General features: G+C 36.2%; 1 protein-coding gene across 2 annotated transcripts in view; it reads left to right on the top strand.

Moving 5' to 3' along the window:
• The window catches only part of LOC134744609 (PI-PLC X domain-containing protein 3-like), a 44920-nt gene extending 17516 nt beyond the window's left edge, over window positions 1-27404 (top strand). For both annotated transcript variants that reach the window (XM_063678477.1, XM_063678476.1), the window contains 5 exons: window positions 14252-14502; window positions 14990-15199; window positions 21301-21388; window positions 24590-24824; window positions 26691-27404. In XM_063678477.1, coding sequence (XP_063534547.1) covers window positions 14252-14502; window positions 14990-15199; window positions 21301-21388; window positions 24590-24824; window positions 26691-27052 — 1146 coding nt within the window. In that variant the 3' untranslated portion in view covers window positions 27053-27404. The remainder of the gene's footprint in view (window positions 1-14251; window positions 14503-14989; window positions 15200-21300; window positions 21389-24589; window positions 24825-26690) is intronic.
• Window positions 27405-27456: the final 52 nt, after the last annotated feature.

The raw sequence follows: 27456 nt of genomic DNA, 5'->3' as shown, positions 1-27456 counted from the left end.
TATTTAACAAATAAAAACTAGAAATTTTCAAGAACATTGAAGTAACTGTTTTTGTAATCTTATAAAAATTCATGCATTTCTAAGAAGTTTCAAAGCATTTGTAATGGATTCAAACTTTCAACCCCTTTTTAACCCTTTTAGGCGATGAATTTTTAAAGACGCTGAAATCACTTTTCTTGTATTCTAATATGCCTTTATGTTTATACAAAGGTTCAAGTCCCGCACTCAAAAAAATGTTTGACCTCCATACAAATTTTCACCCCCTTTTTTGCCACCTTGCGGGATACATTTTCAAAAACGCTGAAATTAGTTTTATTCTCTTTTAATAAAATAACTTTTTACGAAGTTTCACGTTGCTAGTTTAAAATCAAATTTGAACCCTATACAAACTTTCAACCCCTTTTTATTCTTTTTTTGGATGAACTTTTTAAAACGCTGAAATTACCTTTCTTGTATTCTAATAATACCTATGCATTTATACAAAGATTCAAGTACCACACTCAAAACAATTTTTGGTCTCCATACAGACTTTCAACCCCTTTTTCACCATCATAAGGAATGATTTTCAAAAACGCTGAAAAGTTATCTTGCTTTATAATACCTTCTAACAAAGTTTCAAATTCTTAGCTTAAATCCCGTACAAACTTTCATCTCCTTTTTAACCCCCTTAGGGGTTGGATTCCTCAAAATCGCTTCTTATCTCTTGTACACTATAAATATGCAACCTGATGTCCAAATTTTAACTTTCTTTATTTTGTGGTTTATGCTCTGCGTTTATGAATCAGTCAGTCAGTCAGTCAGGAGTCAGGACACACGCATATAAATATATAGATTATAGACAATATAGCTAATAGGTACTTAATATATATTCGTTGTCAGTGACCTAGTGTCTACTGTAGTAATACTATATTATTTGGTTTTCCTATTTTTTTAATCCGTTTCTTATTGCAATTAAAATAATGTTTAGCTCTCTCCATACCTATGTTGTAAGAACTTTGTAAACCAGCTAATCCCCTTAAAGTTTGCGTTCATTAAAAAATAATATCTAAGAGTGAAATGGCTTTTGTGACAAGTAGATATAACCTTACCGTTAAATGAGAGTAGAATGATAACTCACTTTATACAGTGTGTAAATCCAATACGATACGGACAATAAATTAAACCAGATATAGAATTTATCCGTCTTTCATTAGGATGTTTTCTATAATTTTAGAAAATTTACCGAGCAGTAATGTACTGCAAACATTACGAGATATGAGATTTTTAGGGTTCCGTAGCCAAATGGCAAAAAACGGAACCCTTATGGATTCGTCATGTCTGTCTGTCCGTCCGTATGTCACAGCCACTTTTTTCCGAAACTATAAAAACTATACTGTTGAAACTGGGTAAGTAGATGTATTCTGTGAAGCGCATTAAGATTTTCACACAAAAATAGAAAAAAAAAACAATAAATTTTAGGGGTTCCCCATACTTAGAACTGAAACTCAAAAAAAATTTTTTATCAAACCCATACGTGTGGAATATCTACGGATAGGTCTTCAAAAATGATATTGAGGTTTCTAATATAATTTTTTTCTAAACTGAATAGTTTGCGCGAGAGACACTTCCAAAGTGGTAAAATGTGTGTGTCCCCCCCACCCCCCTGAAACTTCTAAAATAAGAGAATGATAAAACTAAAAAAAAAATATATGATGTACATTACCATGCAAACTACCACCGAAAATTGGTTTGGACGAGATCTAGTAAGTAGTTTTTTTTAATACGTCATAAATCGTAAACCGCAATTTACTTTTCATTCAATCAACTCAAATATATAAAAAAAGACATTTAATTTCATAAACATATTTAAGTGGGGCTCCCATACAACAAACTTGATTTTATGCCGTTTTTTGTGTAATGGTACGGAACCCTTAGTGCGCGAGTCCGACTCGCACTTGGCCGGTTTTCCTTGTTTATATTAACTGTCAACAAGAGTTGACAGTTACTTTAAAAAGCTCGTATCTCGTAACTTGAGTGTTGCTTTACTTTGCGGGTCGAATTATTTTGTATGGTTAATTTTTTCATTGTATTTCTAAGAAAATTGTATCTCAATATACTTCTTAGGTCCAATGCTAACCAGCGTGTAAATATTCGCCCGTATTGGATTTACACACTGTATCACTCTTATTCTCGTGCCCGGTGGAACTTGACGCTAAGACAGTCATAAATCCGAATAAACGCGGAGACTGTTGAGCTTGTTTAGATTATTCATTCGAATTAGATTAAAAAGGAAAACGATGTGGGGTTTGCCCCGTTGAGTGAAAATACCTCATAATAAGAAGTAGACAATAATTTGTCTCTTCGAAGAATTACACGAAATCCCCATTGAATAAGGAGGCAAAAACAGTTTTATTATTAATAGGTCAAACACCGAATAGCACAAGAATAAAAAGAAATTATCCTGTAGTATTTGCGAGATAAAACCAAACTTTTTATTACAATAACCTTATCTGTGAAGGAAATAACGACATTTTATTCATTTTAAGTATAGGTACGCACTTCCTCGTTCAAATGTGAACATTTCCTAATTTCCCTTACGTAAGTAGTAAATCGGAGATGTCAAATGACGCTCGCTGATGATCGCTTTTTATTTACCACCCGCGCATGTAGGTCACACTGTCATCTAACTCATCTACAATTGTACTCCAACACCTTAGCACTTGTTACGAAACGTTATTACGTTTACTGACAGTACAGTTATTACTGTGGAAGTGCCCAATCACATGGTTTACTCGACTGGTACACGTCTGACGTCGTCCATACATTGCATGTTAGAAACAAATCATTAACGCTTTTTGCTGATCCAGTAATAACATGAAGTGATTTTGCAGGAATTTGCATAATTACACGAGAGTTCTAGATGGTTCTGAATGAGAGTGATTACACGATTCATCGGTTATACTGTTTTGATTAGCGGAAATATTACGTTGTAATTAGTATCCCTCTTACTTTCTTCAATTGGATATTTTGTGGCGAGTTACATATTAAAACGGGTGTAACAGGAAGCGTGCGTGATCTGTTAGGGTGCAACGCAATCTTTCGCAACGCTGCGGCAGCCATTTTGATGCGACGTCTTTATATACGCAGGAGATCTTGACCACTGAACAGTTTTGGGGCATCCGGCATCCGACAGTTTTGGAGTCCCGTCCCATCCTATGCTGAACACATACCTAATTTAAAATGCCACGGCCCGATTCCACTTGAGACCTTCATTAGGCGTAAACAATACAAGTAGTAGCAACATAATAATTTTTAAGAAAAAAAAAACCGACTTCAATGGGGGATGCCGCTTAAAGTTCACTTATTGTTGATGGTGCACTCTTAGATTCCAGACAATGAAATGAAAAAGACAGCATCTTTTGCCTAATTATGTAGAAAAGGAGGTAAAACGACCCACTTTTCTAGTAGCATTTCGCTTTTGTAAGGGTCGCAGTTCTAACCTAACCTAACCTACTTTTATGATAGCATTTCGTTTCTGTAAGGGTCACAGCTGCTCTAACCTAACCTACTTTTCTGATAGCAGTTCTGTTCTGTGAGAATCGCAGTTCAAAACCCACCCACCCACCTAACCCACTTTTCTAGTAGCATTTGCGGGTCTGGGTCCGGATCCGAGTCCGGGTCCGTGTCCGTCTGTCCGGGTCCAAGTTTGGGTCAGAGTTCGGTCCGGGTCCGGGTCCAAGTTGAGGTCCATGTTCAGACCCGGGTCCGGGTCCGAGTCCGGGTCCAAGTTTGGGTCTGGGTCCATAAGGAAGAGAACAAATCGCCAAACGTGAACTATGTGTCATTGAAGAGTTCCATTCTGATCATCAGCAGCAGTTCCACTTCATCAAATGTCACTTTTTTAAATGTATATGCTGGATTTGTTGATGAAAATACAAAAATCACTATATGTATTCCTTTAACATTTGAGGAGTTCCCTCGATTCCTCATGGATCCCATCATCAGAACTGCTTTTTGACAAAAACAGGACCAATTTGTATGTATATTCTTACAATCAAAAAAATAATTTTCAAAATCGGTCCAGAACTGACGGAGTTATGGAGTAACAAACATTAAAAAAAAAAATTACAACCGAATTGAGAACCTCCTCCTTTGAAATCTTGAAGTCGGTTAAAAATATACCCGACTATACTTCACTGTAGGTAATACCACCATATGCTGACTTCGAAGAGCAGAGCTAGCTAGCAATTATTAAACAACATTATGGTCCTGTCTGTGCAGTTTCAAGTGGAATCGGGCCATGGCATTTGAAATTAGTTATAGTAAAACTAGATTGCAATTGAAATATCTCTTCAACCATTTCCCGTATTAAGGCACAAGACTGTAAAATAAACAATGGTTAATTAATAATAATTAGTATGTATACAAAAGCGTAACTTCTTATATTACTCGGGATGAATGGGACGTAGTTACGCGAAAACGTTCCAACCCACAGCGACCCCATTTTGAGATAAACGCAATTTTGTGTTTTAGCGGTACACTTTTTCCCTGTAATTATTTCAGGCAAATACTATTGGTTTTACTGTGGAATGCCAAACTGGTTATTGAATGATATGCATATTTTTTGTAAATTCATAATACAAGGGGCATATAAATAGGTAAAACGAGTTTGAAACGTTTTTGCTAAATTTAATTTTGTATGAACCTTGTTAAATAGCAATTATGCATAAACGTTCCAAAACGAATTTAAGTGTATTATTTTATAAATATATATCTAAAATAAATTTAATATGTAAAATAATAAATAACAATGAGGAACATACAAAAACAACAAAAAAAAATTGAAAATGTATTACAAAAAAAATAGGATGTGATCTTTTGAGCTTAGAACCTATGCCAAAAATTAGCTGATATGGTTCCAAAAGTTATTAAAAACTTATATTAAACATTCAATCATCATCGTATTCTATGATCTCGAAGTCCGGAATTCCACCAAACCCATCAACATCATCAGTAGCTTCTTCAGAACTTTGAAGCATTCTATAAAATTGAAGGCAATCCTCAGGTATGTAGTGGTACATGGATTGTAAGTCCACTAATTTCGCTGGAGCAATCGGTTTGCCAGTAGGCCACAATAAACAAAAATCAGATTCTTTTATGTATTTCAGTTCTCGCTTTATTCTTTTATCAATTTTCAACTCATTGGTCGACAACGAAGGTGTCGCAAAAGGCACGGTTGGCTGTGCATAGAGGGGTGCTGGTGCCTACACTTATGTATGGTAGCGAAAGTTGGGTATGGCAGAAGAGGCATCAGAGCCAAGTGAATGCAGTGGAAATGAGAGCGTTGAGAAGTGTGTGTGGTGTGAGATTACAAGAATTAGGAACAGTGTGATAAATAGAAATAAGATACTGAAAATCAGCGTCGCGGAGTGTGCCATGTTGGCTCACACCGTGACACCAAGCTGAGTAAGGACCATTTAGCGCAACCTCATTCTGTTTAATTATTTCTAGTTTTAGTCTTGTTATGTTGTGCTAATAAATGCTTTTTCTTTCTTTCTTTCTATAAGGGAAAAGTGTGGTCTGAGCGAAGATGTAACTTAACTGGCTCCCTATTCGAGAACGGAGGTCCTTGCGTATTCTGTGCACACTATATTCTATTTTATTTGATCGGAATGCGCCCGGCTATCTTAGTTCGAAATTTAATTTTATAACCGTCCGATCAGGTTGCACCCTTCGTGAGTCCCGTAGTCTCAAGCTTACTGTTCCTTCTCATCGCACCGGTTTTGTCTCTAACTCCTTCACCCTTCACGCGATCCGGCTTTGGAATGATCTCCCACTCAACATCAGACAGGCTCCAACCAAGCTCTCGTTTAAGCGCATGTTATGCAAGCATTTTTTCGACAAGCTCACTGGTTAGTTGTCCATCGTAGGCATAGTATTATTTGCACTGGGTACATGAAATAAGGTAATATATATGTAAGTTTATTTAATTATAGTATGAATAGTATGTATATGTAAGTTTATTTTCGGTGGTGTGTATTATTTATCGCTATATTTTTTGTTTTAAGTTACCTATTCTGCTTTTTTTTTGGTCAATGCCTGCACCTATCACTGTTTCTGTTTAGCCTGGTGGTTGACTGGTAGAGAATGCCTTTAGGCATTAAGTCCGCCATTTGTACTTTATTTGTTATATTGTGCAATAAAGTTTAAAATAAATAAATAAATAAATAAGATGTAGTGACAAAAATTGAAAAAGGTATGTTGAGATGGTTTGGACACGTGGAAAGAATGAGTGAAAGAAGGCTAACAAAGAGAGTGTATAAGGGAGAGGTAGAAACGGGAGTTGGAAGGGGCAGACCTCGGCGGACTTTCTCTGATCAGATCGGGGAAATCCTGAAGAAAGGCCAGGTCTAGAGCACCCTAAACCGGCGAGCGTGCATGAGGAATGTTATGAAAGTGAAGGAAGTATATGTATAGATATTTATATATGTATTTATTTTTAATATTTATTAGTATGATCTTTAATATGTATGCACCTAACTATTTATGTATGTATATTGTTATATATTTATCTGTGCTGATTTTATTTAAAAAATTCTCCTACTCTTGTTATCCGTTTATTTTTCTACCCATTTATTTCTTCCATACGGTAAATTCTACTACCTGAAGGTTGTCTGTAAGAGATCGCTTTTTAGCGATAAGACCGCCTGTTGTTGCTTAGTTCGCTATGTTAATTATAATGTATCTAAATTTGTTTTAACTATGCACAATAAAGAATATATTATTATTATTTAGATGAGTCTGTAAACTTCTTCCTATTGATAATCTTCTTTTCCAGTTTAGTTGAACTAAAAAAATCAGTCTGTCATTTTGTAAACTTGAAGAGGTTTAACTTTTTTACAGGTTTTAATAATATTGATGTTATGAAGAAGCTACTGATGATGTTGATGGGTTTGGTGGAGGTGGACTTCGAGATCATAGAATACGATGATGATTGAATGTTTAAGATAAGTTTTTGATAACTTTTGGAACCATATCAGCTAATTTTTGGCATAGGTTCTAAGCTCAAAAGATCACGTCCCATTTTTTTTTGTAATACATTTTCAATTTTTTTTTGTTTTTGTATGTTCCTCATTGTTATTTATTATTTTACATATTAAATTTATTTTAGATATATATTCATAAAATAATACACTTAAATTAGTTTTGGAACGTTTATGCATAAATGCTATTTAACAAGGTTCATACAAAATTAAATTTAGCAAAAACGTTTCAAACTCGTTTTACCTATTTATATGCCCCTTGTATTATGTATTTACAAAGAATATGCATATCATTCAATAACCAGTTTGGCATTCCACAGTAAAACCAATAGTATTTGCCTGAAATAATTACAGGGAAAAAGTGTACCACTAAAACACAAAATTGCGTTTATCTCAAAATGGGGTCGCTGTGGGTGGGAACGTTTTCGCGTAACTACGTCCAATTTAACAATAGAAGACAACACGGCAGCACGTCTTACTTTGTCGGCATTTGTTTTCACACTACGATGATAAGTAGGTCCGCGGCGGCGTTTCGTTTCACATGTGCGTTTCGTTGGTGCTGTCATTTTACGGGAGCAAAGAGTAATAATGTTGCCACCTTCATTGTAAATAGTCCATTGATTCTTTTGACTAAATACATAAACTTAAATATACCATAGTTATTTATTTTGGTAAAAAATATTTTTTTCTCGAACATATTAAATAGCAAAAATGGATCAAGTATATGTGGATCGTTTATAGCAAAAAAATTAGAAAATAATATATTATAATAAAACGTTCCAATTTATTTAGAACAGTCTTCGCAGCTTAAAAAAACAGTATGGATTAATCTAAAAGGTTTCAAATTACATGGAACATTTTTGCAGGAATAAAAAATGTATAAAGATTTTGCAAAAACGTTCCAACCCACATAGATCATTTAGAAACAATTAAATGTGCGTTTTATGAATTTAGTATAATGTTCCAAGACAAGTGGAACATTATAACGATATGTTATTCTATTAAGAGTTTTTAACAATATGTTTCAGTATGCATGTAATGTTTTTACTTTATTTTGAGTACACGTCCTTGGCATAATGGTGGGTTGGAACATTTGGGTCAAACTTTATTGATGAAACTAACCTAAAAATACTAGCATCTTTGTGTGCACATGATGTAATATGTCAAAAATAGTACCCTGGTTATGGTAACTCATTTTCGAGTGACTTGTGGGTTGGAACGTTTTCGCGTAACTACGTCCAATGCTGCTAATATGTTGGGTAATATACAGGCTCATTTCTGAGTAACAAATATCCATCTCTGAGACCTGAAGACACGTAGGTTGTAAACCTGATATATACTTAAACACTTTAATCTGGTAGGATCCATAAGCGGATTTTATCTCTGTCTCCAGATGTATATCCGATGTCACCACTAGACGCTTGGCAATAACAGAATTTGCAAGAATCCCTCTTATCCATTTGTTTTCGAGTACACAAAGGATAAGATTACCATAGTCATAAGAAGAATGCGTATAAAAGGTCGGGAAAGAAATATCGGTAGACAGATAATTTATGTAATATAAGTAGGTAGGTATTTACTATAACGCTTGTTTACCTACACAAACATCTGTGACACGTAAAAGGCGGGTAAATATTATGTCATATTTTTGTCAACCACGGCAAAATCAATATCTACCTTTTTTAGGGTTCCGCACCCAAAGGGTAAAACGGGACCCTATTACTAAGACTCTACTGTCTGTCACCAGGCTGTATCACATGAACCGTGAAACTTTCAGTCACACATTTCTGGTGCCGCTATAACAACAAATACTAAAAAGTAGGGAACAAGTACGACTCGCACTTCTCCGGTTTTTTCTACCCGCGTTAATTAAGCCTTATCAAAATTATGAGACCTGGTATACATATAACTCCAACGCAGTTCTGCGATTCTGATTATGCATTTAGTTTTTGACAGCATAAGCAGTATTTTTTACTTAGCATTTTTTGACGGCCGGTGACTGTAACTCTTAGATGCCCGATGTTACGCTGTTCGGAAATAATATTCGGTAAAATAGAAGGATCTTTTGTTGTGTTGAATTCACTGGACTTAGTTAAATGCACCATTTATAATTCAGAATTTTTACGGGAGTTTGTTTTCTGTCTTCTCACTTTTTTTATTTATTGTAGGTATTTTTACAGACATAGCTAAGTTTATTTACGTGTCGATACAAAGTCCATTTCGATCAAAGTTTTCGCGACTAATCCTTACGTTGAGGTATCTATACCCAAATGTGAGTCAACAATGTCGTTTGGCCGGCACGGTTAAGAGCCAACAGGAGTGGTCATTTCTCCATACAAACGTACTCGACTGTTTCCTCCGTGGTTTTTGAAGCTAGAGCAATGATTTTTTCAACACAGATTAATATTGTCAATATCTGTGTCGGTGTGTTTTGCTTTTTTTGATATTTTTGTTTTTTAAGGCGCTAGAGCCCTTCACACATGGCCAAAAATGGCCTCACTGACTATGCCGCAATGAGAGGCGTGGTATTCAAAACTGATATCAATTAGCCAATAAATCAAAACAGTCCGACACAGACAATTTCATAATCATTTAGATTTCCAAATTTGGTTACGATTGGTTAAGTTTTGGAGGAGGAAACAGTCGAGTACAAAACCTCGATTTTTGAGATTTTTACGCAGGATTTTTCGCCTAAGCTGCAGTTGTTCTTATCGCACTAATTTTAGGGGCGGGGTCAAGTTTCTAAATACGTACACAGACAGAAAAGTGATGGGCAATAGTCGACATTAAATGTCGATAATCTAGTGATGTGATAAGATCGATAAACCTTTTCAAAGTCGCGATTTGCCTCTTAGGTAGACAAAGTAAGTAAAGTGAGTATGCACTTTGGCCTCAGGGGATATCGTTTAACACTATTTATTATTCCTTGGTTCATACAAAGCTGAGCTGACGCACTAGCTACGAAATTAAGTCCTGGCTACCCCCCAAAAAGGGAGGGGAAAAGTCGGCTTCTGCGGTCCAGTTTGCCTCTATTTCTACATATCTGTTGCTATGAGATCAAGTTTGGTATAATTTTGGTGTAAATTAGGGACGAATAATTTATTTTAGAAATAATAGTTTCACATTTTCATACACAAATCTGAATATATGAACGAAACATTAAAATTATATATAATTTTTGGTCACTGATTTGCTCTTTAGAAGCAAATTGTGGTGATTTGCACTGAAAATTAATTACACAATTTAGTCCATTAATTCGTTATTTAGAAAAGTATCAGTTCTAAGTACGTATTCATTCATTGATTGTAAAAACAATTAGTAATACTTGAGTTAAAATATTGTTTTATATTTTACAATTTTCAGTATTATTCTAAAATTTATTTAAATAAATTATTAATTTTATTAAATCGTTTATGACGTGATCTTATTAAGTATGTATATGAAAAGGGCTCCACGAGGCGAAATACTTTTTGCGCCAATTATAATATTTTTTTTTTATTTACAACAAAGACGAAAACTCGAGAAAAATGTGGTTACTTAATAATTGCCTAACTTGTTGAAAAAATAACTTTACATACTATCAACTTATAACCGTAGTATATACCGTATGATATGTTTTAAATGTACCATATTTTTTTCTAATTTTTAAAAGAATATTTAATACCTTTAAACTAATATCTGTCTGTCTGACTGTCTGTCAATCTATCTGTCAGTCTGTCACCAGGCTGTATCTCATGAACCGTGATAGCTAGACAGTTGCAATTTTTACAGATGATGTATTTCTGTTGCCGCTATAACAAGAAATACTAAAAACAGAATAAAATAAATAAATATTTAAGTGGGGCTCCCAAACAACAAACGTGATTTTTTTGCTGTTTTTTGCGTAATGGTACGTTTGCGTTTTTTGTTAATAGCTTTTGAACTTTTTTTATGTGGGAATGCTTCGAATACATTTTTCTAGACATCATTCCGAATCTAATGAGGTATCATACGTATTTTTAGGAGTTAGTATCTCTATTAGTGGCAGCCGTACAAGCCCAATTTCAAAGAAAAACCGCAAATGGATGTACAGGTTAGCCGTTTGGCACACGCATACTGAGGTCAAAACAATTTTTTTTACCCGCAGTTCCTAAAAAAATCCCTGTGCTACAACATTTTTTTTTTGTATGGAAAAAAACATTTTTTTTTTTTCAAAAACCTATCGTGTGTGGTATCATACGAAATGGCTTTTTGAGGCGATTCTAAAAGTATACCACATCATTACATTTTAGCCATTTTTTTTTGTAAATTAAAACAAATATAATTTTCAAAATATACCAAGTTTGGGGTCAAGTTAAAGGGTTAAAGAGGTATTTCCCGTTGGATATATGGATATTACGTATCATTGTATGATTAATATGTACTAATTGATTGATTGATTGATTGTAGTAATTGAAGTGGAACGGCCGGTCCGGGCCGTAGCAACTACGCTCGCATTCCATTGCTAATTGTTCTGTTTATAAGTTATTGATATACCCGACAAAAAAAACAAGTGTTTTTTGTTAAATTTAGTTTAATTTGTATACTTTTAGTTTAAGTCATATATGTTAACACCTACAGTATTAAGTTATTTGTTATAAGTTAAGTGTGCGCTCACCGATAAAATGTATTTTGAGTGAAAAAACAATTAATTCTCGTGTAAGTGAATATTATGTATTCTTATGAGAAAATAAAGATCTTTAAATCTAACTGTGTCACTTTGTATTAAAAAAAAAAACTAAATAAAATTATTTTTTAAATTGCTTTTTTGGGGTTAGATATGAGGATATCACGTATCATTTGTGGTATATTGTCCAAAAAAAAAATCAGCCATATCGTATCTGGAGGAGCCCAAACTTGGTATGTTTTGAAAATTCTTTTTGTTTCAATTTAAGAAAAATGGCTAAAATGTAATGATGTGGTATATTTTCAGAATCGCTTCAAAAAGCCCTTTCGTATGATAGATAAGAGAAGAATACGATAGGTTTAAAAAAGTTTTTTTTATACAAAAAAAAAAGTTTTTTTATACAAAAAAGTTTTTTTATACAAAAAAAAGTTTTTTTATACAAAAAAAAGTTTCAGCACTCCCCTCCCAAGGGATTTTTTTAGGAACTGCGGGTCGATAATTTTGTTTTGACCTCTAGTATACGTGTACCAAACGGCTAACCTGTACATCGATTTGCGGTTTTTTAATGCGAACAGCTTACACTATATTTTTCACCACCTTGAACGTTTTGTAGACTAGACTATTGTCCCAAATTGGGGTTTCATATTCATTCCGACCAGGATTAGGAGCTCTTCAAACATACCTATTTTTATCAAAATCTGACTCATAAATAAAAAACGGACCATTAATAAAACTGTATAATTACATTAACGTAAGAAATATCACATGTCACATGTTTCTTTGTTATGATAATTTTATCTAACCTGAGGCTTTCTTTTTTTCTAATCAACGAAGCCGGAGAGCGGCAAATTTGTTTTTCATCACACTTGCTCGAAAAGATCTTATTTCATACAGGTGTACTGAAGGGAAAACAAAAGGCCTATATTGTTCCCGCGGGAGTTATAGCTTTCTTTTTTTAATTAGATATGTCACTAATTCATACGAAGTACGAACCAAGTAAGTTATAAGTAAAATACTTTGTTTAAAGTATAAGGGTGTGTAAGGGAGTTTTACTTCTAAAATACTGACAATTATAATTTAGTATTTTTGTTTCTAATATTTAATTGGATTAATTTAATAGCCGTTTAAAATATTTTTACACAAAATTTTCAATCGTGGCTGAATGCCGAAGGTCTGTGCCTTAGATGCCTAACCTGTCAAGAAATGACAATTTGGCGGACGAATGTTTGAAATGTCACCGTATTTTATAATTATTTCCCTGAAAATTTAGTTTTTCATCACAAGTGTAACGAAAACCATTGTGTGTAACTCCGGGGGTAAGAATATTGTAAACTCCTCCTTTACAAAATCTCACCCCCCTCGTTGCACAATGTAGGTACTAATAGCACAGCGTGTCGAAAGTTGATACTTTCCGCACGGAAATCAGAAAAGAAATGATTGTTTTTTTACTTTTCTGTAAAAGTCAAAATGTTATTTGGATTGCAGGTTGTAGAAGGATATTGAATTCAGCTACCTAAAATCAAGAAGTTAAATCACAATAACAGGAAATAAGTAAACGCTCAGTGGTGGTAGCGAGCTAAGCTAACGAGTTATTAACCGAAGAAAAAGTTCCTAAAGGGAAAACAAAAGGCCTATATTGTTCCCGCGGGAGTTATAGCTTTCTTTTTTTAATTAGATATGTTACTAATTCATACGAAGTACGAACCAAGTAAGTTATAAGTAAAATACTTTGTTTAAAGTATAAGGGTGTGTAAGGGAGTTTTACTTCTAAAATACTGACAATTATAATTTAGTATTTTTGTTTCTAATATTTAATTGGATTAATTTAATAGCCGTTTAAAATATTTTTACACAAAATTTTCAATCGTGGCTGAATGCCGAAGGTCTGTGCCTTAGATGCCTAACCTGTCAAGAAATGACAATTTGGCGGACGAATATTTGAAATGTCACCGTATTTTATAATTATTTCCCTGAAAATTTAGTTTTTCATCACAAGTGTAACGAAAACCATTGTGTGTAACTCCGGGGGTAAGAATATTGTAAACTCCTCCTTTACAAAATCTCACCCCCCTCGTTGCACAATGTAGGTACTAATTGCACAGCGTGTCGAAAGTTGATACTTTCCGCACGGAAATCAGAAAAGAAATGATTGTTTTTTTACTCTCCTGTAAAAGTCAAAATGTTATTTGGATTGCAGGTTGTAGAAGGATATTGAATTCAGCTACCTAAAATCAAGAAGTTAAATCACAATAACAGGAAATAAGTAAACGCTCAGTGGTGGTAGCGAGCTAAGCTAACGAGTTATTAACCGAAGAAAAAGTTTGTAAGAACTAGCTATAGCCTATGATATGCCTATATAGCGGGCCGCGACCGCGACGCGACTTGCAGGCATAAGGTCCGTGAGCGCAAATGACGTGCGCGTCTGTGTGCGTGCACCACGCACATGGGGATATGGCGGCGCCGCCCCCGTCAGCGCGACGGAGATAATCAGTTTGAAATCTCAAAATTGAGAATTCGCTTAGCTCCTGTTGGCTCTTAAAACGCTCAAAGATTTTTTGTCTAACCCCATTCACAATGTCTACAGATCGGGCTGTTCGATGACAGACCAGGCTCCTGGAACAATGCCCTTCAAGTGTTCCCAATCGACGCGGAGCAAGGCTACGTCATCACCACCATATCCCTGGGAGAGCCGGCGCCGCCAGCCGGCTGGGACAAGGGCCCGGGGCTGAAGGGACCCCACTGCCTGTGGCCGTGGGCTGGGGCTGGTGATGGTAGTGCGTCAATCACGTCTTACAACTGTCTGAAGATACAGCCGTCTTGGATGGAGGATAACCCGTAAGTTACATAACTAGTAGGGGAAGTCCGGGCATACTGAACACTTTTACCTTTGGACATAGAGTCTGTTCGTAAAGAGAAGAGTCGTGGAATGTATTGGGCCCCAAACATTCCACAACTCTTAGATAAGTTTGACAATGAAGAAATGAAAAAAATATGTCTATACTTAATGTATAGTCTATGTTTAATAAACTTTAAATTAAAAACAATATTAGCCTCATATGTTCAACAATTGCTGTAATTTTTAACAAAACGTGAAATTTTTATTTTATTCGCTTTGCCCAGGGCGCTGGACAAAGTGAAATAGGCCCCCGGGCAAACCAAATATCAGTCATAAAATCTTAGTAAACTTAACAACTAAGGTTAATATTAATCAATATAAGAAACTTAATTGTGATACCTTCATTGAGAATCTGTGCCTATTTATGATTTCGCTTGTTTTTTCTATGAGCCGTAGGTATAAGTTATTATCCCATCGTTGTTCCAGCGAAATCAACAAGCTACGTATTGGTGAGCTAGCTGTAGCTGGCACCCACAACGCAGGCGCCTGGCGTTTCGATACGGAAATCAGCGCCGTGTCACGGGACAGCTTCGTGCTGTGCCAGGACCGCTCTATCTGGGCACAGCTCGTCCACGGCATCAGATACTTCGACTTCAGAGTCGCGTACTACGACTTCTACCCTAATGAGGATGATAGGTAATAGCAATGATATGTACTCGCAGATCTTTCGCTAGTTAGCAACCATAATGTGGAGTTCTGACGCTTTAGTGTGGAATTTTCCGCGTGGACGCTGTCCCCAGCTTCTAGTAGAATATCAGTCTTCTAACTTTTGATATATTAATATAATATGGCTGTTAGGGGCCCACTGACTATCAGTCCGCCGGACGATATCGGCCTGTCAATTGTTCGGAACTGTCAAATTTTTGTTCTAACTGACAGGCCGATATCGTCCGACGGACTGATGGTCAGTGGGCCCCTTAATGCCGTATATGACCGGAGGAAGGTAACACCTGTCAAAATTACGTAGGAGGCAAAAATCTTATTCAGCCGGGCTAGCACATGATTGGCGCGACAATATTTCGCCGCGAGATAGACTACCCGTCCCTCTTTAATTAATACAGTTACAAAAAGACGGGTAGTCTATCTCGCGGCGAGATACTGTCGCGCCAATCATGTGCTTGGCCTACTGTTGTGACACATAGCCTATTAAAAGGGTTCCATTCCAACTATAAGGTGCCTTACATTACTTAAAGGTCTGCTGTTTTTTAAATATGTTAATAGTGACAAAGTACTCCAAGTCGAAAATCCACTTAGCGACACTTGCACCATCCCACTTACCCGGGATTAAGCGGTTAAACCGTTAACCCAGTGTCAAATTGTACTGGTAACCATGGTAACTCCAGGTTTAACCGGTTAACCCCGCTTAGTGGGATGGTGCAAGTGGCGCTAAGTCATACTGTAAAACCATGACATTTTCGATATTTTTTTTATTTTGACAATTTCCTTCACTAAATACTAATGTTACTTCCAAAGTCACTAAGAAAAGTTGTAAGCAGACAAAGTTTTCATCAAAATGACTCCAATTTGGTCTAGGTACATATGTATACACGGTGTTTCATGACCGACTGAAAACCTAAAAACAATTTGTTCAGAATCGATAGGAAAATCGATTGCGCTATATTTTTATGGGGGGTAATTTTTTTTTTTTACATGCTCAGTCTACAAGTTTGTAATGCAACAACATCAATAACTAGCATTTGACATAGTCTAACCCGTTCGTATAAAAATACCGCAAATCGATGTACAGGTTAGCCGTTTGGCACACACATACTAGAGGCCAAAACAAAATTTTTGACCCGCAGTTCCTAAAATAATTTCGCTGCCCCCCCCCCCCCCCCAACATTACTTTTTTTGTATGGAAAAAAAATCCAAAACCTATCGTATGTGGTATCATACGAAAGGGCTTTTTGAGGCGATTCAAAAAATATATCACATCATTGCATTTCAGGCATTTTTTTTTTTCATTAAAACAAAAAGAATTTTAGTCCAGACACGATATGGAAGATTTTTATTTGTAGAATATACCACAAATGATACGTGATATCCTCATGTCTACAACTTCAAGAAAGCAATTTTGAAAATAATATCATTAACATATTTTTTTTAATTTTTCAATTTTACAAAGTGACTCAGTTCTACTTCAATACCTATTTCACGAGACTTATGGAACTATACTGCAGATACGGTACATATTAATCATAAAATGATACGTAATATCCATATATCGAACGGGAAATACCTCTTTAACCCTTTAACTGCGCCTTTCATCAGTTGGTATAGTTTGTTTAGTTTTTGACACAAAATATCAAGATTGTATCCTTCAGATACGATATACCCTATCGATTTTTCTTTATATTCGTATCTGCAGTATAGTTCCATAAGTCTCGTGAAAACCTATTTCAATTGAAGTAGAACTGTGTCACTTTGTAAAATGGAAAAATTTAAAAAAAATTGTTACTGATATTATTTTCAAAATTGCTTGCTTGGGGTTCGATATCTAGATATTACGTATCATTTGTGGTATATTGTACAAAAAAAATCAGTAAGGTATATCGTAGCTGGAGGATACAACCTTGATATTTTGTGTCAATAACTAAACAAATTTTACCAACTGATGAAAAGGCGCAGTTAAAGGGTTAAAGAGGTATTTCCCGTTGGATATGTGGATATTACGTGTCATTTTATGATTAATATGTACCGTATCTGCAGTATAGTTCCATAAGTCTCGTGAAATAGGTATTGAAGTAGAACTGTGTCACTTTGTAAAATTGAAAAATTAAAAAAAATATGTTAATGATATTATTTTCAAAATTGCTATCTTGGGGTTAGACATGAGGATATCACGTGTCATTTGTGGTATATTGTACAAAAAAAAATCAGCCATATCGTGTCTGGAGGAGCCCAAACTTGGTATGTTTCGAAAATTCTTTTTGTTTTAATTTAAAAAAAATGCCCGAAATGTAATGATGTGATATATTTTTAGAATTCAAAAATCCCTTTCGTATGATACCACACTCGCCAGGTTTTGGAATTATTTTTTTTTTTCATAAAAAGCGAGCGAAATTTTTTTAGGAACTGCGGGTCAAAAATTTTGTTTCGACCTCTAGTATGCGTGTGCCCCAAACGGCTAACCTGTACATCGATTTGCTGTATTCCTTTGAAATTGGGGTCGAGCGGCTTCCGCTAACACGTTATTTGTCAAAGAGCAACACCCTTAACTGGCCATTGGTAAACCTTATCTCGTTGCAGTAAGGTATACAAATGGTCAGCTAACCTAACCTAAATCGATCGTATAAAAAGATTGTGGTTACCCCTCTGCCAACTTCTGTAACTTGAAACAATATATATTATATAATTTCCGGTCGGACGAACTACTTGCACCCACTTTACTTAATCGGCAATGTGTGGTCGGGACGCGGGACCAATGAGCTCATTGTGTTAAATCACTAAGTTACCATCGTCAAAATATTTCACTGACCTATCGTAAACCTACAACGAAATAAGGTGTAGCAACTGCCGGTAAAAAGTACCTGATAGTGATAGTACCTACAACCTACAGACGAAGTGAGTTTGTTAATAATTTGCCACCTGGCTTAATTACCCTGCACATATACATACAGAAAGAAGCGACTGCCACAGCTCTTCGTTTGAAGAATCTAAACCTATGGACATCTTTCAGCTCATCGCACAAGAATATCTATGAAAATACGATCTCAAAAATACCCATGCTGGAAGCGCCTATCGACAAAATACCAAAAACTATGATCTTCTGGAAAGATTACGCCATATCGTTAACAGAAGATCCGAAAGAAGGACTAAACCAAACAAACCTAAGAATATTCACAGATGGCTCAAAAACAAACGAAGGGACAGGATGTGGTGTCTTCTCAGAGGACCTGAACATACACATCACAAAACCCCTTGGTGAACACAATACGGTATTCCAAGCTGAATGTGTAGGAATAATAGAAGCTTGCAATGCTATTACAAGACGACAAGTGAAACACGAAACCATACTAATACTGTCAGACAATAAATCGGTACTACAAGCGCTATGCAGCGACAAACTTACCTCAGAGCTTATACTTGAATGTCATCGGAGCCTCACTGAAGTGAGCAAAGAAGGCAACAAAGTAACAGTACAATGGATAAAGGGGCATAGTGGATCAAGAGGAAACGATGCAGCGAAGGAACTGGCCAGGAAAGGTTCAGAAACACCGGCATATGGACCCGAGCCAATTATGCCTCTACCAATATCCTACATACAGAACCAGCTAGAACAACATCACAGACAACTGCACAACAAGTGCTGGAGTGAATTGAAGACATGCAGGCAAACCAAAGAAATTCTACCGGAACTGAACCACAAGCTTACCAAAATATTACTGAAAACACCAAGAAGCCAACTACGTAAAATAGTAGGATAGCCACACCAACTCCACACTCGCAAACTTCACGGCGATTTCGCAGTTTGGTAACTTAACTGCTAGTTATCTATGGCATCATACGTGATTTAGCTATTTTTCCATTTTGTTTTGTTGTAAAACCGTAAAATATAGCCGCTTTATATAATATAATTATTATTTATCTTGCTACATATGAGTCAAAATAGTGTGTAATGTGGAGTCTTGGCAGTTCGCGCTTCGCGCCTCCTTTGACGCGAGCTAATAAACCGACAAAAAACGGGGAACTAAGTGCGAAGGCGTGAACAATCTGCGAAATCGAAGCCACTCTTACGTTCGCGGCTTCGCGCCGTGATTCGCGCATGAGTGTGGAGGGCCCTTTAAGTAAGAGACCAACACCTATCGGCCTGATTCTAATTTTAATAAACGTCAAAATATTGATCTCGATACGATATGAATCGATCCGATTGTCAGTGTCAAAAGTAACGTTTCTTCAAACAAAAACAGATCCCATCCATATGGTACCTATCGAGATCAAGTTTTTAATTTATTAAAATTAGAATGAGGCCGTATCTCTTACCGATAGTCTATATACGAGTTAAGGTCGCAAAGAACAGGCAGATTTTTTTGCGATTATAATACATATTAGTACGAATATTCTAGCGTCATTTTGCCACAAACCAATAAATATCATCGAAACGACATCAAAGCTTTATCGAGATACAATCTCGCCAAACGATAGTGTTTTCCCTGTATTACGTTACATACACGAAGCAGATACTCGTAAACATTAAACAGCGTTACGTGGAAACTGCGAGCAATCGGCTTCGCGTGGTTTCCTTGATTACTTGCATAACGCAAGCCTAATTTGAGACATTATATAGGCATTATCATATCGACGGAAAATCAGTCGATCTGGGACGCGATTCGCCATTGTTTTCTGTCTGTACGTGATATCGTATAACTTGTGACCGTTGCATTATTCTGTAAACTTTTTAGCTTTTATGTTTTTCACTTTGTGCGTATTATGTTATGTCGCCACTTTTTAGAAAAGTGTTAAGAGGCCGTAGTCGATTTTGGAGCAAAAATTTTAAATTGATAGATTTAGTCGTTGAAATTATACACGTTTTGTTACGTAATATCTAAATAACAAGTATTGGTTTCTATTAACACGTCTTCTCATCTTGCCTTTTAATAATGAGGTCGCAAGCGTGCGTCACCGGTAATATATGAAAAGAAGGGACAGTTTTTAAAAATTCATCATAAATGTATGGTGGTATATTATACAAATTGATGTATAAGAATAGTTTCAACAAATGTTGAAGATTGTTTAAGTATCAAAATTACGTTGAAATTAAGTCGATTTTCAGAGAAATTGTCACTTGTTTTGAAGTAATTTCTGGAGAAAATTGATTTCGTCTAACTTTCATTTACACTACTTCAAAGTCATAATAATAAAAATGTAGTCTGATAAACGTCAAGTACAGGATATGTGTAATACAAAATTACCATGTTTAGCCGTCCAAACTTTACGAAATTTACAAATAAGAGCGACAAAATCAGTGCTTTACGCGCGTTTACCTAAACGTCCATCAGAAAAGCAAACGTTACTAATTTAGTGAGTCTGTTTTCAACAAATTGATCTTATAAAAGGTAAGATAAGAAGATGCGCTAATAGAAACTAGTACTTGTTATTTCAATTAGGTAACAAAAGGTGTACAATTTCACCGACTAAATCTATCAATTTTACATTTTTGCGACTAAAATCGACACCGGCCTCTTAAAATGTGTCATACTGTGTCGTAGGTGATTAATTGGAGGTCCCTTTGTTTGACATAATTATTGAAAATCATAATGTAAAGATTACCATATTATCATTAGTCATAATTCTGAAACAGTTTACTTTTCAGGATTTTCCTCGGGTTATCCTATAGATAGGTTAGGTTAGGTTAGGTTTGTTTTATGACAATCCTGAAAAGTTACGCGTTTCTGAGAAAAACCATGATAATATGACAATCATTACATTATGACTTTCAATAATTATGTCAAACAATAGAGACCCGATTAATTTGTGTGGTTGTCATTAATTGATAATATTTAAATCTTTTACAATGCATGTAAATAAACTCGTGTACTCCAAGTATTTTTTTATATGGTTCCCGTTGGTTGGGCGCGCCTTGTGGTTGCCAGGTGGTAAAAAGAGTTGGTCCCGACCAGTCCGACCACACGGCGCGTGGTGCCGCTCCGTCTTGGTTACTACTTGTATCTCAAATTACTTTTTTATGAATTTTGAAATGTTTAACAAACGACTGTAATTTTTTTTTGTTTTTTCAGGTACTGGTTGAACCATAACTTAATACGGGTCCGTCCATTAGTACCATTGCTCAAAGAAATCAGGGCGTTTTTGGATAACACAAAAGAGGTAAGAAATCGCTTTTACCTTTAAATGTAGAATTTCATAGATGTTATCTTATTTCTCATTTTATAAGGTAGTTATACCCGGTAAGTAGTTAGACAAAATGATATTAATAAAACATTTGCATTTTTTTACTACTACTCTTCAAATTTAGACCTACCTGGGGCCTGTTTAATAAATATTACAAATTGTAAATTGTAGGTGACAGGTTACAATTCTACAAGTGCCTGTTCAATAAAAAATGTGACTTACAAATTTGTCATGGTGGAAAACTTACACAATTGTACAATTGTGTCTACAATTTTACATAATTTGGTTCAATAAACATTTTCACTTCACAGGTACAATTTTACAATGTTGTATGGAAAACTATTGAACACATAATAGTAATCACAAGTTTACATATTTTGTAAATAGAAGTAAAAATCTGACAGGCACTCTCATGATGTGTAAAAACTTGATGTGTGCCGGACAATCTAAATAATAATAAAAAATTATTCTAACAACGAGTAGAGTGACAGTAGAGATTTTCGTAAAGGGATACATTTTTCTTTTAATGCATGCAAATACTCAAATACGTTAACTGTTCAGCTATCTCTTTCCACTTGTTGATTTTCATTTCGTGAGTTAGTTTTTCACTAAATAATATCGTATATGAGAGACAAAATTGTCATTTTCTTATCGTTGTTCATGATTTAAAATAGGTAAACCGATTCAATAAGAAATGTATTGCGTGAGATACCTACTAAAATTCTAAATTAAAAAGAATGAAGTCTACTGCGTGAGATACCTACTAAAATTCTAAATTAAAAAGAATGAAGTCTACCCTCGTTTATTAAATACTTGTGGCAAAAACTTACATTTTATGTAAATTGTACCTTACCAGTACAATTTTGTAAACACAATATTGTCATCAAAAGCTACAGCCATCACATTATAAAACAGTAATATGTAAAACCGCATTTAGGTAAGATGAGATTAACTTTTATCGACACTACTAAAAGCTGGTATCGCATTTTATTTCACGTTAGGTACTTCTATTTACCAGTTATTTCCATTAAGGATGACTCACGTTAGACCGGGCCGTGTCCGGGCCGGAGCTTCCGGCGCTTCGTTTTCTATGGAAAGCATCACGTGATCACCTGTCATGTCATAGAAAAGTAAGCGCCGGAAGCTCTGACCCGGACACGACCCGGTCTAACGACTCTAACGTGAGCCATCCTTTACTGTTACCAGTGTTATTAGCCTTCCGGCTATGGACCACGATAATGAATTCCTAACAAAGTTCATATTCTTGATAATCGTTGAATTAATAATTTTTAAGAAAAAAAAAACCGACTTCAATGGGGGATGCCGTTGAAAGAGTACTTATTGTTGATGGTGCTCTCTTAGATTCCAGACAATGAAATGAAAAAGACAGCATCTTTTGCCTAATTATGTAGAAAAGGAGGTAAAACCACCCACTTTTCTAGTAGCATTTCGGTTCTAGGGTCGCAGTTCTAACCTAACCTACTTTTCTGATAGTTTTGTTCTGTGAGAATCGCGGTTCAATGACCATGTCCGGCTGTCCGGGTCCAAGTTTGGGCCCAAGTTCGGTCTGTGTCCGGGTCCGAGTCGGGGTCCGGGTTCAAGTCCGGGTTCGAGTTCGGTCCGGGTCCGAGTTGGGGTCCATGTCCAGACCCGGGTCCGGGTCTGAGTCCGGGTCCAAGTTGGGGTCTGGGTCGAAAACGAAGAGAACAAATTGACAAACGTGAACTATGTGTCATTGAAGAGTTGCATTCTGATCATCATCAGTAGTTCCACTTCATCAAATGTCACATTTTTAAATGTAAATGCTGGATTTGTTGATGAAAATACAAAAATCACTTTATGTATGCCTTTCACATTTGAGGAGTTCCCTCAGCTCCTCATGGATCCCATCATCAGAACTCGAGCTTGACAAAAATGTATCTTGAAAACTTAAGTTGCTTAACAAACATAAAGAAGAGGACAAATTGCCAAACGTAAACTATGCGTCATTAAAAAGTTCCATTCTGATCATCATCAGCAGTTCCACTTCATCAAATGTCACTTTTTTAACGGAAATGCTAGATTTGTTGATGAAAATACAAAAATCACTATATGTATGCCTTTCACATTTGAGGAGTTCCCTCGATTCCTCATGGATCCCATCATCAGAACTCGAGTTTGACAAAAATGTGTTTTGAAAACCTAACTTGCTTAACAAATATAACGTAGAGGACAAATCGCCAAACGTGAACTATGTGTCATTGAAGAGTTCCATTCTGATCATCATCAGCAGTTCCACTTCATCAAATGTCACATTTTTTAATGTAAATGCTTGATTTGTTGATGAAAATACTAAAATTACTATATGTATGCCTTTGACATTTGAGGAGTTCCCTTGATTACTCATGGATCCCATCATCAGAACTGCGTTTTGACAAAAACGGGACCATTCTGTATGGATCTGGATGTGAAATGACGGAGTTATGGAGTAACAAACATACATACAACCGAATTGAGAACCTCCTCCTTTTGAAATCTTGAAGTCGGTTAAAAACTAGGCAGCCAATCGCAGATATACAATAATATGGTGTTAAATACGGTGTGGAATGAAAAAAAACATAGGTAATAGTTTATTACATTAAAAGAGAAGTAATTATTAGAACACAAAACGTTTAGGGTACCCGTTAATGTTCCATTTAAACTTTAATGGCCCACATTTAGGTTTCTGACCTCTGGCGATCCGTCGACCCACTGGTGTATTTGTTTAAAAAGGGATCAGGGAATTAAATTGTATAGCGCAAACAGGCCTTTAATGCTCTTAAAATTCTTAGATGGGAAGGTCCTACATGTTTGCCTATTTTATAAAGAATGGATACAAATGCGATTTAGATTTTCATCATTATCAATCTCAATAAAATAGATAAAAATGTTGAATGCATCTTTGGTTACAATCTTTTACAGTTCAAACTAGTCCCAAAATCCCGAAATAAGCAATGCTTGTATGTATCTAACTATCTACTATAGGTGCACTATAATGCCACTTGGCACATAGTTTCATATTCAAAACTACCGAATTATAGGCTAACATGTCCATCAACCATCAACTCTTGATATAATAGCGGACATTTCATGGCCAACGGTTGTTCATTTCAACTATTTAAATAATATATACATATTTCAAATTAATTATTTCCTCAGATCGTTTTCCTAGACGCGCATCACTTCCCGATCGGCTTCTACGAGCCGGACGGCTCCCCCATCCGTGCCGTGCACCAGGGCTTGATCCAGCTGGTGCAGCGCGAGCTGGGACCGCATGTGGCGTACGCGCGGGACTTCGGGACCGGCGCCGGCACCAGGGGACCCACTGTCCAGTCTCTGTTGGACGCTGACAAGCGATTACTCTTCAGCTACGTGGATAACGCTATTGTGTCAGGTAAGGGTTGATTCAGCTGGTGAAGCGCGAGCTGGGACCGCATGTGGCGTACGCGCGGGACTTCGGGACCGGCGCCGGTCCCAGGGGACCCACTGTCCAGTCTCTGTTGGACGCTGACAAGTGACTACTTTTTAGCTAAGCTATTGTGTCAGGTAAATGTCGTTTTACAGTTTTCAGTAAGACGCTGTACGCGAACTAAGGCGTCAACCGGAAAGCAAGGCTAGACTGCGACTTTGGCCAGTTTTTTTTAAACATAAACAATGGCATGCACTGTAACACGCGAGTATCTGAACTAGATTAGTAGATTTCTCACGCTAGACCGGGCCGGGGCCGGGCCGGAGCTTACGGCGCTTCGTTTTCTAGGGAAAGCACCATGTGATCACCGACCAACCGTCATAGAAAATGACATGTCGGCACGGCCCGGTCTAGCGTGAGTCATCCTTTAATCAGAAGGTATAATTACAAACTGCACGTAAAGAGATGTTACTGTCTAAGTTAATCATGATCTCTTCAACATAAAAGTGAAAACACGTAAGGAGAAAATCACACTTAGATTTTTCATTACTAGGTACATTATTAGTTTATTAGATTACTGATAACATATTATTAATACACGTTATACTTTAAAAACTTAGTCCCCATATTAACACAATACAGAAGGTAAATGCCAGATTTCTCATAAAGCTATAACATTTCCAAATAAAAATCGTTGTAATTTTATACTGTGTAATCTTACGCAAATTGACCGAATCCGTCAATTGACCGAATCCGACTTAGCTCCCGGCTTAGTGCAAATGTAAACATAAATTGTTTCATCCAATTCATCAATTTAAGGTATATTTCATGTATATATACAGTACAGAGTTGGGCGTTCTTTAGATAATTTCTTATCTAGATAATTATTTCAAATAAAATCATTTTAAATAAATTTATTCGAAGATAAATTCAATCACAAATAGTGCGTTGACAACTTATTTATTTAGATAAATTATCTAGATGAAGATAACCTCGTTTGTTAGTTATAAAGCAAGCTTATAATAATAAATTTATATAGAATGTCACGTCGGGTCAAACAGTCACTCTGACATTGCTCATAAAATCAGAAAATTATTGTTGCAATTTCATGCCCAACCACTTCTAGTTCTACATGACTGTATGTACTACTGACTATCTTTTGTTTAAAATCCCAACAAATTTATCTACATAAAAATGAAACTGATCTAGATCAATTCAAAATAACAAATGACGGATTATTCAGTTAATTCAAATAAAAGGTGATTTAGTTATCTTCCCGGTTATTCGTAAATAGATAATTTTTGCTCAACTCTTGTAGTCTACATGTACAAGCCAGTATTCCATATACTTACACTTAACATGAAATATGTATTTAATAATGTAGATAATGCAATTACGCCATTCACGCCTTTTTCCTAGAGGGGAAGGCAAATATCACTAATTTCCTTCTGTCACGACCTCACGATCCTGACAGACAGGTATTGTTGATCTGTTTTTATTTATGTTTCTTTATTCAGTCAAAAATAAATTACATTTCATGTTTTCTTATCACTATTTTGATACGATAACTGGCAGACCTAGGACAAAAACAATACGCAAATTAAATAAAGTCATATTTATCGTGTAATAGGGAAGTTTTTAATTTTAATGTGAAATCTTTAACATTGTGTAATTATTCATAACATAATAGAAATATTTTTTTACCATGATTATTAGGTTGTGACAATTGTAAGTTGGAAATAGTACCTAGTACCTAATATTAATACATATAACAACTAGAACCCTGAAATAGTTATTACTATATTTCAGTACCATTTTGTACCTTATTTATTTACGTGTTGGCTGTTTCAGAAAATAATTGGCTATGGCCGATCCTACCTCACCTTTGGGCGAACACGAACAACCCGACCGAGCTATTCACGTACTTAGACCAGGCCATCGGCGCCGTACACCAGAGCAACGCTCGGTCGCCCATGCACTCCGCCATGGCGGAAACCACGCCCACCGTGCTCGACATCCTGTTCCTCCGAGGGTCACTCAGAGAAAACGCCAATGCGGTTAACCGCAACGTGACGCAGCGTCTACTGACGCGCTGGCGGCAAAACGCTAACATAGTGTCCAGTGACTTTTTCCTAGGCAACGATGTTGTCGATGTTTCGATAGCAATAAGCCTCGAGCGGGGCCGAGCGACCAAGCAGAGCAGTCAGTTATGACATCGCTCGCGACCAGCCTCCCGCCGCGGCGGTATCCATGTAAACGCTCTGAAATCACTTGTGCGAGTCGCGCACCGCTCGCCATGGCTCCCGCAAGCAAGGATCCGCACCAAACCGCCTCACCTAAACTGGCCAATTTAAATCGTCGCCAGCTGATCAGATATATCCGCTGCGCTAAGATCACTGCCCGACTTCTTATTAATATAACGTCCACCGGACAATAGTGAGATAATTTTAGTATTTTATATTGTTTAGGGCCAGAACTAGTCCTTAGGTATTGACACGCTACTTATAAAGTAACGGATTTGTATATACGTAATATATAAATACATTTTGTGCCAAATGAACTGACGTGGATTTATTTTATTACCTACGTTTGACGCGGCATGTGGAAGGTTTTATAA

Source organism: Cydia strobilella, chromosome 10 (genome assembly GCF_947568885.1).
Source record: "Cydia strobilella chromosome 10, ilCydStro3.1, whole genome shotgun sequence".
Taxonomy (NCBI): domain Eukaryota; kingdom Metazoa; phylum Arthropoda; class Insecta; order Lepidoptera; family Tortricidae; genus Cydia; species Cydia strobilella.
The sequence above is the reverse complement of the archived record's forward strand: the minus strand, read 5'-3'. Positions and strand labels throughout refer to the sequence as shown.